Source organism: Vipera berus (genome assembly GCF_964194415.1).
Source record: "Vipera berus genome assembly, chromosome: 11".
NCBI classification, from domain to species: Eukaryota; Metazoa; Chordata; class Lepidosauria; order Squamata; family Viperidae; genus Vipera; species Vipera berus.
The window spans coordinates 13,748,813-13,764,933 of record NC_138214.1 but is presented as its reverse complement, the minus strand read 5'-3'; the positions used below and the strand labels follow the sequence as shown (position 1 = coordinate 13,764,933).

General features: G+C 44.5%; 1 protein-coding gene across 3 annotated transcripts in view; it reads right to left on the bottom strand.

Annotated features, from left to right (window-relative positions):
* Positions 1-1,431: 1,431 nt before the first annotated feature.
* LOC308672975 (synaptotagmin-like protein 2) overlaps positions 1,432-16,121 on the bottom strand; it is a 52,144-nt gene continuing 37,454 nt past the window's right edge. The window contains exons 8-18 of one of the 3 annotated variants that reach the window (XM_081336300.1): positions 14,166-15,317; positions 12,438-12,536; positions 11,290-11,381; positions 10,074-10,175; positions 8,125-8,294; positions 7,312-7,414; positions 6,634-6,795; positions 6,447-6,525; positions 5,606-5,705; positions 3,364-3,569; positions 1,432-2,773 (exon numbers count right to left, since the gene is read on the bottom strand). In XM_081336300.1, the coding sequence (XP_081192426.1) occupies positions 2,628-2,773; positions 3,364-3,569; positions 5,606-5,705; positions 6,447-6,525; positions 6,634-6,795; positions 7,312-7,414; positions 8,125-8,294; positions 10,074-10,175; positions 11,290-11,381; positions 12,438-12,536; positions 14,166-15,317 (2,411 nt within the window). In that variant the 3' untranslated portion in view covers positions 1,432-2,627. The remainder of the gene's footprint in view (positions 2,774-3,363; positions 3,570-5,605; positions 5,706-6,446; positions 6,526-6,633; positions 6,796-7,311; positions 7,415-8,124; positions 8,295-10,073; positions 10,176-11,289; positions 11,382-12,437; positions 12,537-14,165; positions 15,318-16,121) is intronic. The other 2 variants (XM_081336302.1, XM_081336301.1) reach the window with 2 other exon arrangements.

Genomic DNA, 16,121 nt, shown 5'->3' with positions numbered 1-16,121 from the left:
TTTTGAGCAGGAATGGACAGAATTTCAATCTTAATGTCCACACAGTGGAGATTTTGGAATAGAATAGAATGGAGCTGGAAGGGACCTTGGAGGTCTTCTAGTCCAGCCCTCCCCCCAAGCAGGAGAACCTATACCATCTCAGACAAGTGACTATATAGCCTCTTGTTAAAAATCTCCAGTGATGGAGCTCCCACGAATTCTGGAGGCAAGCTGTTCCACTGGTTGATTGTCCTTACTGTCAGGAAGTTTCTCCTTAATTCCAGGTTGCTTCTCTCCTTGATTAGTTTCCATCTGTTGCTTCTTGTCCTGCCCTCAGGTGCTTTGGAGAATAGCTTGACCCCCTCTTCTTTGTGGCAGCTGCTCAAATACTGGAATACTGCTATGTTTCTTCTTTTCTGTAGGCTAGCCAGAGCCAAGTCCTGCAGCCATTTTTTGTATGTTTTTATACAAAGCTTTCTGATGAACAATGGAAGATGTGCGCCACTTCCTGGCAGATAATCAAAATTGCAACAATAAAGAAAAAGCAAGAATTGTTTTCACAGTGCAGGATCAATGCATTATAGATCTCTGTTATGTCGGAGGTTGAAAAAAATCTAGATTGAAGTCCACGCATCTTACAAGTTGCTAAGGTCAAGAAACAGTTCTCCAAGTCCTGGCCATGGAAGGAATAGTTAGCTTATTAAGTATTTCCCACATTTGCAAGTAAAACAGTTCCAGGATTTTAAGGTTGCCCAATAAAATGCACCATGTTGGCCTACACTACATGGGCTCTCAAGATGTATTTCCTATTGGCAATACTGATGTAGGAATGATGGGGCTGAAAACCCAAGGTATCTGGAAGGTACATATTGCATTATTGAAGGTTAATATTCTTTTCAACTTGTATCAACGTGGTATCCCTATTAAATATTGATGCTATTCGAAATGCACATTAACATTACATGATAGCATCACCCACTGATCTATTCCATTCCACAAAGCTTAATTTCAATTAAGTCAATTTTAAGTGAAGAAAAACATCAACTAAAGAATACATAGATGGGCTTTACTGTTATTCAGGAGGAAAAACCTGAAATCCAACTATTAGGGACATAAGGATATAAGTTCTCGGAGAGAGATGGCCGACCTACTCAGTTGCAGCAAAAAACCACCAAGACACTTGTGTCAAAAGGTTGATTCATGGCATCTTGACCAATTTTGTTAATCTTTAACAAAGATTAACAAAGGTCGGTCCAGTTCCCCTGATTCAACCTTTTCACACCTTTGGCTTGGACCAGGGGTCCTCAACCTTGGCAACTTTAAGACTTTAAGCTTTGCTGGCTGAGGAATTCTGGGAGTTGAAGTCCACAAGTCTTAAAGTTGCCAAGGTTGAGGACCCCTGGCTTGGGTGATTGAGTCTTCATTGACACACACCAAGACACTTTTGACATCTTAAAGACTAACACATTTATTATGATGTGACATTGTATGGACTGTAGCCCGTTTCATCAGATACATAAAATATTATCCCAAGAACAGACCTTTTTAGATAACCACAGTTCGTAAGGCTGGGTTGTAGGAAAGAGAGGAATAGCAAACACAGAGCATTTTTTTAAAAAGTGTGCTTAAAAGTAATGGCCAGCAGGGGGTGACCAGCCATTCATTAAAGAGTTCCCAGCTCACAATGAGCAGATTTATCACAGCCAATGTATTTTAAAAAAACAAAAACAAAAGAACCAACCAGCCTGCTGAAATGCTACCTTTAGCTTTGAAATCATCCTGAAAAGGAATGTTCTGATTTAAGTTGCAAGTGGAAAGTTAAAATCCTGCTAAAGAAAAACGAAGAGCGTCGACAAGTTCTGTTTTCCTCTCTTGAGTTCCTCTGTCTGTCTGTCGCATAAGTCTTGTTATCCCTTCACTCACTTACCAAAGCAAGCATCCGTTGATTGTCAGATGCCGGCCTTGTTTTCTCAGGTTCCAAGGAGTGAGGTGTGAAATCGTAGAATTTCAGAACAAGTTTCATAATAGTAAAGAGCAGCGGAAAGAATGACCAAGAGACCTTGCCATTGTTGGAGCTGTCCAAGGTGAGACTGGATGGCCATCTGCCAGGAACACTTTAATCTCGGTTCCTGCCGTGAGCAGGGGTTTGGTGGACCTGGCAGACTTTCAAGGGCTCGTTCAAGTCCACGATTCCATCCTGGCTCTTAAGTGATCCTAGCATCACTTGGAGAAGGTTTCCTTCTTTGGCTCGGAGTAAAATCATTCATCTCCAACAGCTTCATCGCAGTAGAGAGTTTTTAAGAGGTGCACAGTGAGTTGGTTGGGGGAGGCTTCGTCTAACCACAATTCTAGTTCAGCTTCCCATGGGAGGGAAAGCAAAAAGTGGTTGCCTCAGTCATCTCCACCCCACATCTCCACCTCTTCAGCCCTGACTCTTAAAGTCAACCTCTGTGCCGCCGATGTATAGAGTGGCTCTCCCAAGCCTTATGAAAACGAGGTGTGATGCTAGCACCTTTCCTCTCGGATCAGTGTCTTCCTTAATGTTTGGCTCCCTTGAAGTAGCTCTTTGCATTCTTATGCACCTGACAGCAAATCAAAGCTGGCCTCTCTGTGTGTTCTCTCTGCCACGTAGCTGAACTCCAGACGGGTCACTTCAACTTGCTTTTCCCAGCCAAGGAGCGCAAAGGGAGCGAGCCTTCGATCCATTCGTTGGGCGTTGACCTCATTTCCTGCCAGAAGGCTACTTCCTCTTGCGTGGAATCCATCCAGTCAACAGCAATTCCATAGCTGAAGCCTGGTCCGAAGCAAGAAGCAATAGAACACTTTAGAAATGATAAGTCTTGAATGTGAGTCCAACTCTCAAGCATTCCTCTTTGGGGGTCAAAACTAGGCAAGATCCATGGATGGATTTTGTGGGGAAAAACAACCCCAAATCATCATGGTAATTGCAACTGCAATTGCCAACAATAGCTGCTTTGCACCCCATATTCCTCCTCTTTTACTAATCCAAATTAGTGTTCTATTTGCACTGGGAAAACCTCCAGACTCTTGAGTGTGTCAACTGCTCAACTAACAAATGAGTGGTGCATAACCTATTCCTCTTCCCCCCACAACCCCACCCTTAAAAGAGACTTGCCTCCCCATCTCCATCTCCACTCTGCCGTAAACCTCAATCATTTCAATTTTTTTCAATTTAATTTTTTGTTAAGTTTTTAGCCGTCTCAGTGGTTTCTACCACCACCGCCTGTGTATCTGCACATCCCTATGTAGCCGCTCGCCGCAGTAACTTTAAGCCTGCAAAATTATATATTTATATTACTGGGCAGGTGTTCTACTATGGGAGAATGAAAATGAAGCAAAAAGATGCAGGCACCATTGACTTACCTGTCCCAAGTCCTAGCCGGATCCCCCCGAGAAAGTGATTGGTTAGCTTTTCGTGATCCCAGACCGTCAGTTCCACGCAGGCATCTTTCAGATCTTCCGTGTGAAATCCGTCATACACAATGGTGTGGTTGAAGACAGGATTGGAGTCTCTCTTGACAATTCGGGTTTTTTGATAACTTTTCTTGCTGGTGTCTGGAAGCACGTAGCTTAAAAAGAAGAGACCAGCATTTTAGCTCTGGTGGAAACAGGTGCTTTCTGATATTTAACATTTTCTTTTATAAAGTTTTTATTAATTTTTTCCTTCACACAGTTCAGTAGTACTTATTCAACCAACGTGTTGTCTGAGTTTATCATTCACTAATACAGATTTAATTCCTAATCCTTTGTTCTTTTCTCCAGCCATTGATAAAACAAGTCCCAAGTTTGAAAGTGTTCTGTTTCTTCTTTTCCTTTCAACCTCCAAGCAAGTCTGTCCAATTCCGCACATTCTATATTTTTTTAAATTATTTCTTCCTCTGGTGATATTCCTTCATTTTTCCAGTGTTGTGTGAATATGATTCCTGCCACTGTGATCACATGTAAAATCGAGTACATACTTTGTTTATCAATCTTTTCTGGCATTATACCTAATACAAAAAGTTCAGGTTTAAAATCTACATGTTTTCCCAATATCTGATATTTAACATTTTCTTTGCTGTTTTCAAAGAGTTATTGGCCTCTTTTGCTATAACGGTCCAGCAAAATAATTATTAACCCCCTCATTATTAACCCCATATGTGATAAATAGGGTGACTACTCTAATGGAGAGTGAATTGACTAAGGCTAGGTTCATAGCCATATCAAAATTCAATATAGAGATTTCCTGGTTTGGTAGATCAGGGTAGTCCTCAACTTACAACAGTTCATTAAGTGATGGTTTACAATTACAACAGTACTGAAAAAAGTGACTTATGACCATTTTTCACACTTACGACCATTGCAGTATCTCCCCCCCCCCGGTCAGGTGATCAAATTTCAGAGGCTTGGCAACTGACTCATATTTATGACGGTCGCAGTGTCCCAGGGTCATGTGATCCCCTTTTGCGATGTTCTGACAAGCAAAGTCAAGGGGGGGGGCAGCTTCACTTAACCAGGTTACTAACTTAAGCAACTGTGCTGAGTCCCTTAACAACTGTGGCAAGAAAGGTCATAAACCTTCGCCCAGGTTCGTCTGGTGCGCCAGCTGCGACCCTATCTGGACCTGGATGCCTTGCGTACAGTCACCCATGCACTTGTGACCTCTCGTCTTGACTACTGCAACGCTCTTTACATGGGGCTGCCCTTGAGAACCACTCGGAAGCTTCAGCTGGTGCAGAGTGCAGCTGCACGAGTGCTTTTGGGGGTCTCCCGATACTCCCATATTACACCTCTGCTCCGTGAGCTGCACTGGCTTCCAGTTGCCTTCCGGGTGAAATTCAAGGTTCTAGTGATGACATACAAAGCCCTACATGACGTGGGTCCGGATTACCTACGGGAGCACCTACTGCCAGCGTCAACATCCCTCCGTCCTGTACGTTCCCACAGAGAGGGCCTCCTCAGGGTGCCACCGGTCAGAGAATGTCGGCTGGTGACCCCCAGGGGGAGAGCATTCTCGGTGGGTGCGCCAATCCTTTGGAACCGCTTACCAGCTGAAATCCGGATGACCCCCGAACTTCGCTCCTTCCGGCGTGATCTAAAAACTTATCTATTCCAACAAGCCGGCCTGGCCTGATGGATTTGGGTTTTAAAATTATTCTTACTTTATTGCTTTATTGTATTCTTACTTTATTGCTCTGTACACCGCCCTGAGTCCTCCGGGAGAAGGGCGGTATATAAATCAAATAAATAAATAAATAAATAAAATAAAATGGGGCAAAAGTCACTTAACAAAAGCCTCACTTAGCACCAGAAATTTGGGGCTCAATTGTGGTCATAAGTCAAGGACCATCTGTATAGCTGTTCTTCAACCAAAGTCCTTAGATTATTTTTGCACAATTTCTCAAGTCGAAATCGGGCATGTTTCCTTACCTGGGTGTCCTCTGAGCCTGCCACCTCTGCAATCAATCTCTGACCTCCTCCAGGATTTGCATTGCCTCGTCCAGCCCACCTTGATATTTTCATTTTTTTTTTCAAATACAGTTGCTCAAAACGTGAACTTAAATTGGGCATCGATTTAAATCGGGCATCGGAGGAAAGATCAGAGCCCCAGAAATGGCACACCTACCATTTCACAAAGGAGTCTACTCCAGAAGGGCGTAACTGTGGGAGATCTTTGGTATCCTTCACCCAAATGTGAACCTCTCCAGACGGGGGAATTTTGCGTCCTGCCATGATGTATCATGAACATGGAAAGTGAATAAATAATGCAAGAACATCGATAAATTTAAGAATATTAGAAAACGGGTGATTGAATCTAGCTCATTTTCCCCCCAATCTACATCCTTCCAGATTTTGTAGGTGTTTCAATCGCTCCAATTTCCAGTCCATTTGGCCTCTGTTTGGGTATAATGGACCTCCTTATGTTTTCTATAACACTGAAACATCTGGGAGTGTCTGTTCCAGCTACTTGTCCTCAGATAGAATCAGGAAGCTCCAGATTTGGATCCTTCTTGCACTGGCTTCACCTTGTGAAAGTATAAAAGCTTGTTGCGGACACTCTCCCAATGTGACTGCAACAGAGTGAGGGGCTTTAATCATCACCAAATGTCTATAGAGCATCCATTTATTAGAAGACAAAGTGGTAAGGACGCTTTCCTGCTACCTCCTTTCCACCACAACCACTTCAGATGACGATTGTGGACCCTTCCACGCATTCTTTAATTTGCAAAGACTTATCTATGGGCTCTTGATAGGTCACCGAAGCATTTCTGGAAATAAAAATGGAGTTCCCCACACAGCGCGCCAGATTTCCATTTATTTATTCGCTTCTTCGAATCAGATAAAAACAAGGAGAAGGACCTCCGTTTTCTTAGCAGCACCAGGGGTTTTATATTGACTACTTCTGTTCTGATAATATCATTTGGTTTTTCTGAAAACAACTGAGCTGATGTTGGTTGTTTGTTTACCTAGACTTCCCGGAGGGACATATTTGATGGAAAGATTCATCACCCCTCGATGGTCAAGGCCGTTGATGGCGGAGAGGCTCTGGAAAAGAAAAGGCCAGGATAGGCTCAACTTCAGGAACGACCACAGATGATTCAGCCGTCAGAGGTATCAGCCTCTAAAGCAGAGTATCAGCCGCGCTGCGCTTACCCGTGGTTTGAGCATGTACCAGTTTAACTTATTGTTCCTCCAGTCCCAGCTGGCCAAGTCAATTTCCATTTCGCCTAAGAAACTGTTCCTTCCCAAGGAATCGTTGTGCCACACGGACAGGTTCAGCTTTTGAATCAGCAAAACCACTTTCTGTATTTTATACTGGGGAGAAGGTGAAAGGAAAACGGATACGCTTAAAGAAACCTGTAGTTCAGGTGTTTTGGCTAAACACTTTAGAATTAAGACCTAAGACCCATGAATTGGGTATGTCTAGTTTCATGAAAAGAAGGGCCGGGGGGGAGGGAGGGGAACATGAGAGCAGTGTTCAAGTATTTGAGGGGCTTCCACAAAAAAGAGGGGGTCAAACCTATTCTCCAAAGCACCAGAAGGCAGGACAAGAAACAATGGATGAAAATTAATCAAGGAGAGAAGCAACCTAGAACTAAGGAGAAACTTCCTGACTGTGAGGACAATCAACCAGTGGAACGGCTTGCCTTCAGAAGTTGTGGGTGCTCCATCACTGGAGGGTTTTAAGAAGAGGCTGGACAGCCATTTGTCTAGAGTGGTCTAGGGTCTCCTGCTTGAGCAGGGGGTTGGACCAGAAGATCTCCGAGGTCCCTTCCAACGTTGTTGTTCTGTTATTTCTTATCTCCCTAAGCCAACCCTTGTTTTTCTTACCAGCAACACCTCGTTGTAAATGGGGTTGATGGTTCTTTTCTTCACTGATGTCTTTCTCTTGCCCATCCTCGCCTTATCTGGAAGCAGGTAGGTTTTCACGTATCTGGAAAGAGAGGGCCACTAAGTGAAAAATTCAACTGACCAGGTCTTGGATATCAACCAGAGATGATCTGGCTTCTGCATTCTGACGATTCGATGGACTTGGGAATAACCCTGGACAAAAGCTATGCTTGCCCATTTTTCTAATCTGAACATTTCTGCTAGGGTCGTCCAAAATTTAAGAAGGCTTTTGTCAGGGATGTTGGTAAAATCAAAGGGCCTGTCCTTAAGTTGTTCAAGCTATTGTGTCCTCTGGAAGATGTTCCCTTGCCAGATCATCCTTGCATGAGTTTGCTCACCAAATCCACTAATTTCACAAGGAGTCCAAGCAGGGTTTAGGACAACTCACTGCGGCCGAGTCAGCACGCCCAACTCACTGCAGCCAACTCGCTGTGGGACATTTCTAACTAAATAAATAAATAAATTTCAACGCTGGACAACTCAAGAGAGGGACAAGTGAATTGCAGAGGGCCTTGTCTTGCTTTAGGTTCAAAGTTCAAGGGGTGAGTTGGCCGGGATGAGTTCTCAGGGGCGAGTTGTCCCATCCCGTCCAGCAGAACTGAGACACAAGTAAAGTCCTTAGAGGATTCTCCGGTAATCAGGATATTGCAAATCAAATTCCAGACAAACAAACAAACAATGCTTAAGACACACACACACAAAATGAGGACAGTAGATATTGCTAAGACTTTTTTTTTTTTACAGTTTACTTACGGATCTGTCCTTCCCTTCTTTTCGTCCACAATTGCCAAGTCTTTGCACTGGGAAACAAAAATTTGGAATTCTTGGTTCTTCTCATCATAATCCAAGGCAAACTGCACCAGCCCCTGAGCATCGACACTGCCAAAATCGCCACTGTACACACTCAGGATGCTGCCACTCACCTAGAGAGAGGAGAAGACCATAAGGTTTAACTGTGAGTGCATCATACAACAGTGGCGGCGAACGTATGGCACAGGTGCGGCAGGCGGCACTCGGAGCCCTCTCTGTGGGCATGTGCACTGTCACCCCAGACCTGCCTTCTCCCGCAGCCTCACCAGAAGCCCCCCTGGAGAAGAATCGCCCCTGAGTGCGGTCTGCACGGAGCAGTGCAGCCAAGGACATGGCAGCCGGGCAGCGGGGACAAGACTCCACCCTCGCGCCCCGTTGCGCACAGATGATGCTGCGGGATGTGGACGGAGGGCGTGGCTGCAACAGTGCAGCCACACCAGGGCCACCTGGGCAATCTACTGCGGTGGGCCGTGGAGGTGGTGGGTGGCCTTGTACGAGAGCGGGCGGGGTGCGGAGCAGGGTGAGTGGGGAGACAGGGGGGGTTTGGGGGCACTCAGTCTCTAAAAGGTTCGCCATCACTGCCATAGAAAGTTCACCGGGTGTTTAACAAGTCTCCATCATTCCAGCATCCGTTCTTGCTTCAAACAGAAGAGAAATGTTATTTCAAAGACTTAGAACTGGGATACACCTTGGGCAGAATTAGGTAAAAAGCTCCTGAACTTTCTCAAGTTCAAATTCATCCCTAACCTTTGAAAACTTTGAGTCGCTGCCATTTTTGAAGAGGGAACTAATTATGCAGAAAGATTCTTCAGATTGAATCAGCATCAGCTACGCTCACAATAATTTGCCAGAGAAGGGTACACACAGTGCATACATTGAAACGAACCTCCTTTGCCTTACTTAAGACAGAATTTAAGGTAAACTGCACTTGGCTTGGATCAACCCAGTCAGGTCAACTGAACCAAAAGCTCATGAATTAGTGCACAGATTCTCCTCCCAAGATCTACAAGTAGAATCATGGAATATAAGGGCTGGAAGCATTCTTGCAGATCATCTGGTTTAGCGCAGTAATAACCAGAAGATTTTCTAATCTGAAAATCAGTAACCAGTAAATCAGTAATTCCTAATGCAACTCCTGGTAGTCCTCAACTTAACCATCACAATGCGCCCAAAAATTTAAGTTGTGAAGTGAGAAATTTGTTAAGTGAGTTTTGATACTTAAGACTATGACATTTAATTAACATCTCAGAAAGTATCTCAGGAAGCTTTCAAATAAGGCCACACTTGGAATACGGCATCCAATTTTGGTCACTGCGATGTAAAAAAGATGTTGAGACTCTGGCAAGAGTGCAGAGAAGAGCAACAAAGATGATCAGGGGACTGGAGGCTAAAACATATAAGGAACGGTTGCTGGAATTGGGGTATGTCCAGTTTAATGAAGAAAAGGACGAGGGGTGACATGATTGCAGTCTTCCAATATTTGAGGGACTGCCACAAAGAAGAGGGAGTCAAGCTATTCTCCAAGGCAACAGAAGGCCAGACAAGAAGCAATGGATGGAAATTAATCAAGGAGAGAAGCAACCTAGAACTAAGGAGAAATTTTCTGATAGTTAAAACAATCAGTGGAACAACTTGCCTCTAGAAGTTGTGAATGCTGGAAGGTTTTCAGAAGAGACTGGCCAGCCATTTGTCTGAAATGGTATAGGGTTTCCTGCCTAAGCAGAGGGTTGGACTAGAAGACCTCCAGGGTCCCTTCCAACTCTGTTATTCTATTCTGTTCTGTTCTAATCAGGGTGGCGAGAAGAGGGTGGAAAAGAATTAGAATGGTTTTGGAGGAGCTAAGTGTTTGTTTCCCAAGACTGTCTTGCAGAAGCAACATCTCAAGAACCCACCGAAGAAACAGACGCCATGTCAGAGGAATGGCTGCCCACGCTTGATGTCTTCTTATGCCTGTTGAACTGGAAGCTGATTTCTGAAGCTGTGTCTGATTCGGTCTGCAAAGCACATCAAAAGAGACTTTAAATCTGGCACCATATAAAAGCTTACAGCCCTATAAAGATGGATCCCCCAACAGAGCTACAAAGCAACATTATTCTTGGGCCACATCAGCGCTTCAAAAACTCAACCGTCCTCTTAGCTAACCTTTCCGATGAATGAATCGAACATTGCTTCTCCTCGCAAGGATTTCATGATCCCATCCCATGTTCTGAATCCTCTGAGCCAGTGGTGGCGAACCTATGGCACGCGTGCCAGCGGTGGCACTCACAACTCTCTCTGTTGGCACGCGTGCCACTGCCACCAGCAGCAGGTCCATCAGGCCACCCCCCACTGCCCGGAGCAGGAGCCCACAAAGGAGGCAAAGTGGCCAACTTGCAAGCTCGAGCAGAGGTGGCAGAGCAGAGGTCACCAACCATTGTCGATTGATGGACTGGAAGAAAAGGGAGGGGGAAGCATTTTACATGCATGCATGTGCGCACGGGGCTGCGAGCACACACACACGGCAAATGGGGTGGGGTTAGTGCCTGCGTGATACTCACTAGCCCTGCCCCGTTCTTCCACGGTGCAGCATCTTGTATCTGCACCCCGTAGTGCTGCGGCGGCCATTTTTGCGCCTTGCAGCACAGTGGCCCCAATTTTGTGCCCCCAGGTTTTGCGGGCCCGAGGCGGCATTCAGAGGCACCTCCTTGCCCCCCCCCGAGGGCACCGCAATGTTGATGCGGCCCTGGCACTTTGTGATAAATACATGGGTTTGGGGTTGCGGTTTGGACGTTCGGTCTCTAAAAGGTTCGCCATCACTGTTGTCTGAGCCCTTCCTTCTGATGGATGGGCCGCACATCCTACTTTTAAGGAGCACCCCAGCGTCTCAGCTCCATCCAGAAAACCAACGCGAGGCAACTGTTTTATGAAAGTGACTGGGGGGAAAGGAGACTGGGGTTGAGATGCACTTTCAGCCATGACTTCAGTCTAATCTTTCCATTTCACAGGCTGAATCCCTCCGGGGATGAAATTGGAGATCCAGGAGGGGGAAGACAAGTTATTGATGACAATGGTGATGTTAAAAACATCTACTAGAGGAACAATTAAAAAAGTAACGAAATATCAACCTACCTCAGAGAGAAGGAAAGGCGAGGATCTGCTGAGGTCTTTGGCTCGTTCAGGCTCAAGGTACTGATGACTCAGCACCTGGGGCTTCGTGTAAGCTAGGAACAAAAATAGACATGCTTTTTTATGTCCTCTCTTGCTAAGTTGCAAGGTTAATAAGCCATTGCTTGCATGAAGCCTCTCTCCAGGAATGACAGAAAGATAACAATTCCCCCAAATGCCAAAAATCACTGGAGGGATGGGGAGAGAGAAATATCTTGGCTGAGAATGCTGGGAGTTGTAGTCCACACCCACCCTGGGGGGCGGGTGGCAGGCACTTTTCAGGCTTGCAAAGATTCCATTCAGGCCTGGTATCAAGACCCCGTCAAGAAAATGGCACAGCCTTTGGAACAGGCAGAAGAGTTTTAATTTTGTGCATTATGTTTTCCTCTCGAATTGTGAGAGGCTTGAGGGTAGCGTGGTAGGAGCCGAGGTGGTGGTGGGAGGAGGAAAGAATAAATAGCTATTTATTGCATCTTTTTTCTTTAGATTTGTCTCCCTCCAGTGGTCAAAACCAAACTTTTGAATGTCCCAAATAAGCTTTTTTTTCAGGAGGAAACTGGATTTTCTTGGGGTTTTTTTGAAGACGTTCCACTTCTCATCCCAGAAGCTTCTTCAGCTCTGACTGGATGGTAGGAAATGGAAGGATTTATATTCCTTGCAGACAGCTGGTCATTTGCAGTCTTTTAGAAAGTTGTTGAGGCCACCTGGAGGTTTACCTGTGTCCTCAGGATCACCCGAGTAGTGCAAATGGGTGTGGAGCCTTCTTGGCTGCAGGATGTTTTCTGCCCGGTGTCCCTTCGCTGTTGAAGACAGGCGCGAGTGACCCTGAGGACACAGATAAACCTCCAAATGGCTTCAACGGCTCTCTAAAAGAATGCAAATGACCAGCTGTCTGCAAGGAGTGTAAATCCTTCCATTCCCCACCATCCAGTCAGAGCTGAAGAAGCCTCTTGGACGAGAAGCGAAACGTCTTCAAAGAAAAACAAGGAAGTCCAGTTGCCTCCTGAAAAAAAGCACCTTTGGGACAACCGTGGCCTGGATGGCCGAGGATCTCCATAGACAAACTTTTGTTTCTTTTAAACGCTGGATTTTAAGGAGCTAATGCTACTTACTTTCAGTGGTTGTGTAAAGGTTGACCATGCTTTTTGCAAGATTGCGGGCGTTGGCGCGCCTTATTTTCTTGAAAACAGGAGCGGCAGGGACGTCTCCTTCTGGAACATAGGGAAGTCCATTGGTTGGTGTTGAACAATGGCAGACATTGAGCTTTACAGCTTCCAAAGCGTAACTAATTGTCTCTAAGGAGGGGACGAATCCACAGAGGGGTAAAAAAAGCCAGCTGACAACCATATCCAGGTAGTCCTTGTGGCTATAATTTGAGGACTACCTATATGAATTTTAAAGTATAGAGAGCAAGAAGGAATTAAGTTTCTCGGTTATCTTAGTCCAGATCAGTCTAGACCAGGGGTAGGCAACCTTGGCTCTTTTATGACTTGTGGACTTCAACTCCCAGACTTCCTGAGTCAGAGTGGCTGGTTCAGGAATTCTCGGTATTGAATTCCACAAGTCATAAAAGAGCCAAGGTTGCCTATCCCTGGTCTAGATGTCCTTACTCTAGTGCAATCCCCTAACAGCAACCAAAAGCAAAACAGAAGAGGAGCTGTGTGTTGATGCATCTCCAGAGTCAAAGTCTGGTTGATATTGCTGGTGGAGATCACCCTGGAGAACCACAGTGATCCGTGAGCATTATAAATACAAACCCTAGTTACTTCATGATGGCTACTAATGCAATTTCAAGCATTAACAAGACTGGAAAGCCAGGGAGTTTTGTGTTCAAATACAAATTCCACTGCAAACTGTTAACTGAGCAGAAAGTGGTTTTTGAACTAGTGTGAATTTCTTGAATTTCCTTTCCCACTAGTAGGATTTTTTCTTGCTGGTCATAGTTATGGAGAAAGGTCCTCTACTGATGCATTGGGGACTTGACGAGAGGATTGTTAAGATATTGACACAATTCTTGGCTGTCCCGTAATGCTTTCGAGAACATTCCCACACATCCTCTCCTTACCCTCTGACATGTTATTGTCCCTTGAAAGCATTTCTAAAAGCAGGTTTTCCTTCCTTGCATTCAATTAGGACTGGCAGGGGAAAAAATGAGAAGAATTTCTCTGTTCTGCTGGAATGCAATCAAAGTTAATGATTTTATCCACTGTTGTGGCTAGGAAAACTGTTGTGCTGCTTCGGAGAGACAATTGGGGCCTCTCACGTTTTCTTTTCGATGAATTCACCAGCACATTTTCAGACAAAACGACGTGAGCTTTCGTCTGTGGCAACCAAATGGTATTAGCGTTTTCTTGATGATCACAGGCTAGCAATGTGTAGCAGTTATTAATAGCCTAGATGTTTTAATATTTTAATTTTAATTGGTGTACCAGACTGACATTCTCAAACGGAATTGGAAGGGGGGGGAAGGAATAAACCAGGATGAGAAATAATTTTGATTTGATTTATATTTCCTTGATATTCAATACAGTTGCTACCGTTCTTTTCCAGTGATATAGTTAACAGTTTTCCTTTCTGCCATATAAAAAGCATTGTAATTTGGTAACCATTTTTTTGGAATTGTAAAGGGTCAACTGCACATGATGAGGGGAATGCACAAAGCTCTGTATATCAAATGGTTTAAACAAGGAAAAACATGTTATGGAGTAGATAAATAATTGCATAAGTTATGGACCGCTGTACGTACATTATATGTGTATGTGTGGGTTCTATATGCCTTTGTGTGTCTATACATCTACCAGCCAATGCAATTATTTGATTTAACCAGGAAACGTCAGTACCTGAAGGCACATAACTATTCACTTCTTGAGTGTCTTGATTTTCATCCTCTGCTTGGTTTTCTGGAAGGTCCTCCATAAAACTACAGAGTTCAGCTTCATGCAGGATCTCAGTCGTTTCCAGATTTTCCAAATCAGGACATCTTTCTACAACATTGCCCCCTGGATCCATCTCCTCTGATGGTACGGACTCAATCAAGATCTGAACCCTTCCTGCCAAGGAATCCACCTCACGTTTGTTTTCTTCGATCATGACAAACTCATCAGCAGGGATCTCTGGCTCATAAATGATCCCTCTCGGTTCTTTGATGGGTGCCTCTATTTTGACCGAAGGTACCCACACGGGTAATTTTGACCTCTTGGTGGAACGCTGGGCTTTCCGTTCTTCTTCCGCTGAAGACTGCTTCCCATTCCCCTCACTTAGATGGTTCCGATTTCCCATTGAGCCTTTGCGTCTGCCATAGGACGATCTGGGGATGTGGGAGCCTGATCCTTTCCTTGGTGGGGTGGTATAAAGAGATTCGTCTTCGCTGGACGACAAGATCACGGATCTGTTGTAGACGATTCTGATTTTCGTGTTCACATTGGAACTAAGCTTTTCATCACTCATCTGGCCTTCATTGGACTGGGCCAAGAGAGACCGGTTCAGTCTGGATGGCCTTCCATTGACCTCTGCGGGGTTGGCTTTTTCCATTGGTTTTTCTTCTGCGTCGTTAGCCAAGAGAGACTCACCACCTTTCTCCCAAAAGTTCTTCAAGTTTTTGAAGTGTGCATGGTCGACGCCAATTTCCTCGTCCTTGTTACTGACTGATGAAATGATAATGTTATGGGCATCCGGTTTCAGTGGAGGACCATCTTCCTCTCCGACAGGTGGGAACTTGAAAATCTTCAAGGCTTGGGTCTTCTCTAAACCCAGCCCAGATTTCTTAGCTCCATCACTGTGGGTGAAGTTGGGAGACAATAATGGCTTGCTTGATTTTCTGTTCACTGGTATTCGGCTAGGGGGGTTGACTTCTTTTTGCAGAGCTGGTTGAAATCCTCTGATTTCCTGAACACCGTCAGGGACATCCTCCACAATGTTAGAAACGTAATCTCCCATTGAGTAGGACAATTCATCAAGAAGCTTGGTGGAACTCTCTGGTGAGAGTTCACACCCTATGGGAAAAAGACAAAAGAATGAATCTCCAGAACCGTAGTCACTGAGTTTACACACCAGTTAGTTCAAACAGGGGTCCTCCACACACATTGGACTATCCACCATTTCTCAGAATTGTAGGAATTTTAGAAGCTGAACGTTCTCTTGTGATAGGTGTTAAGCAAACATGGTACCCATCCATCTAAAAAGAATTGTTGCTTACAATCACAAAAGGATAAATAGTACTAAGGTTGGGACCACATTTGGTATCTTCAGATAGGACTCAGGATATTAATTCTGGCAAGGGGCATTGCTCTTGTCCACATTGGACTATTTTTAAATTTCCAAGAGCGCCTCCATGTAAAAATGGTGCGGCTATTAATGTAAATGATGGAACAATCTGTCTAAGGTTGTTTGTAACCCAGCTTTTATCTGCCACTTCATCCAGATAAGTTCGCTAAGTTGTCACAACAGAGAAGTGGAGACATCTCAAAGTTAAGCCCTAATAAGCAGGCATATACATAGAATGAAGGCTATTGCTAAGCACATTGATTTGTGCTTTAGATTGTAAGCCGCCCTGAGTCTTTGGAGAAGGGCGGGATATAAATGGGATTAAAAAAAATAAAATAAAAAAAAAATCATAGTTTCCCAATTGAAGTGGGAGAGGAAACCATGGTTTAACAAAACCAAGAAAGAAAAAAGCATTCTATTCAAACAGAAGAGAAGAGGAACCTTGAATATACAAGATTTGTTAGTAGTCTAATCTCCGATTTAGGTTATGGTTTCACTTCTCAGCTAAATTTTTGCTCAGTTTGAAAATGGGC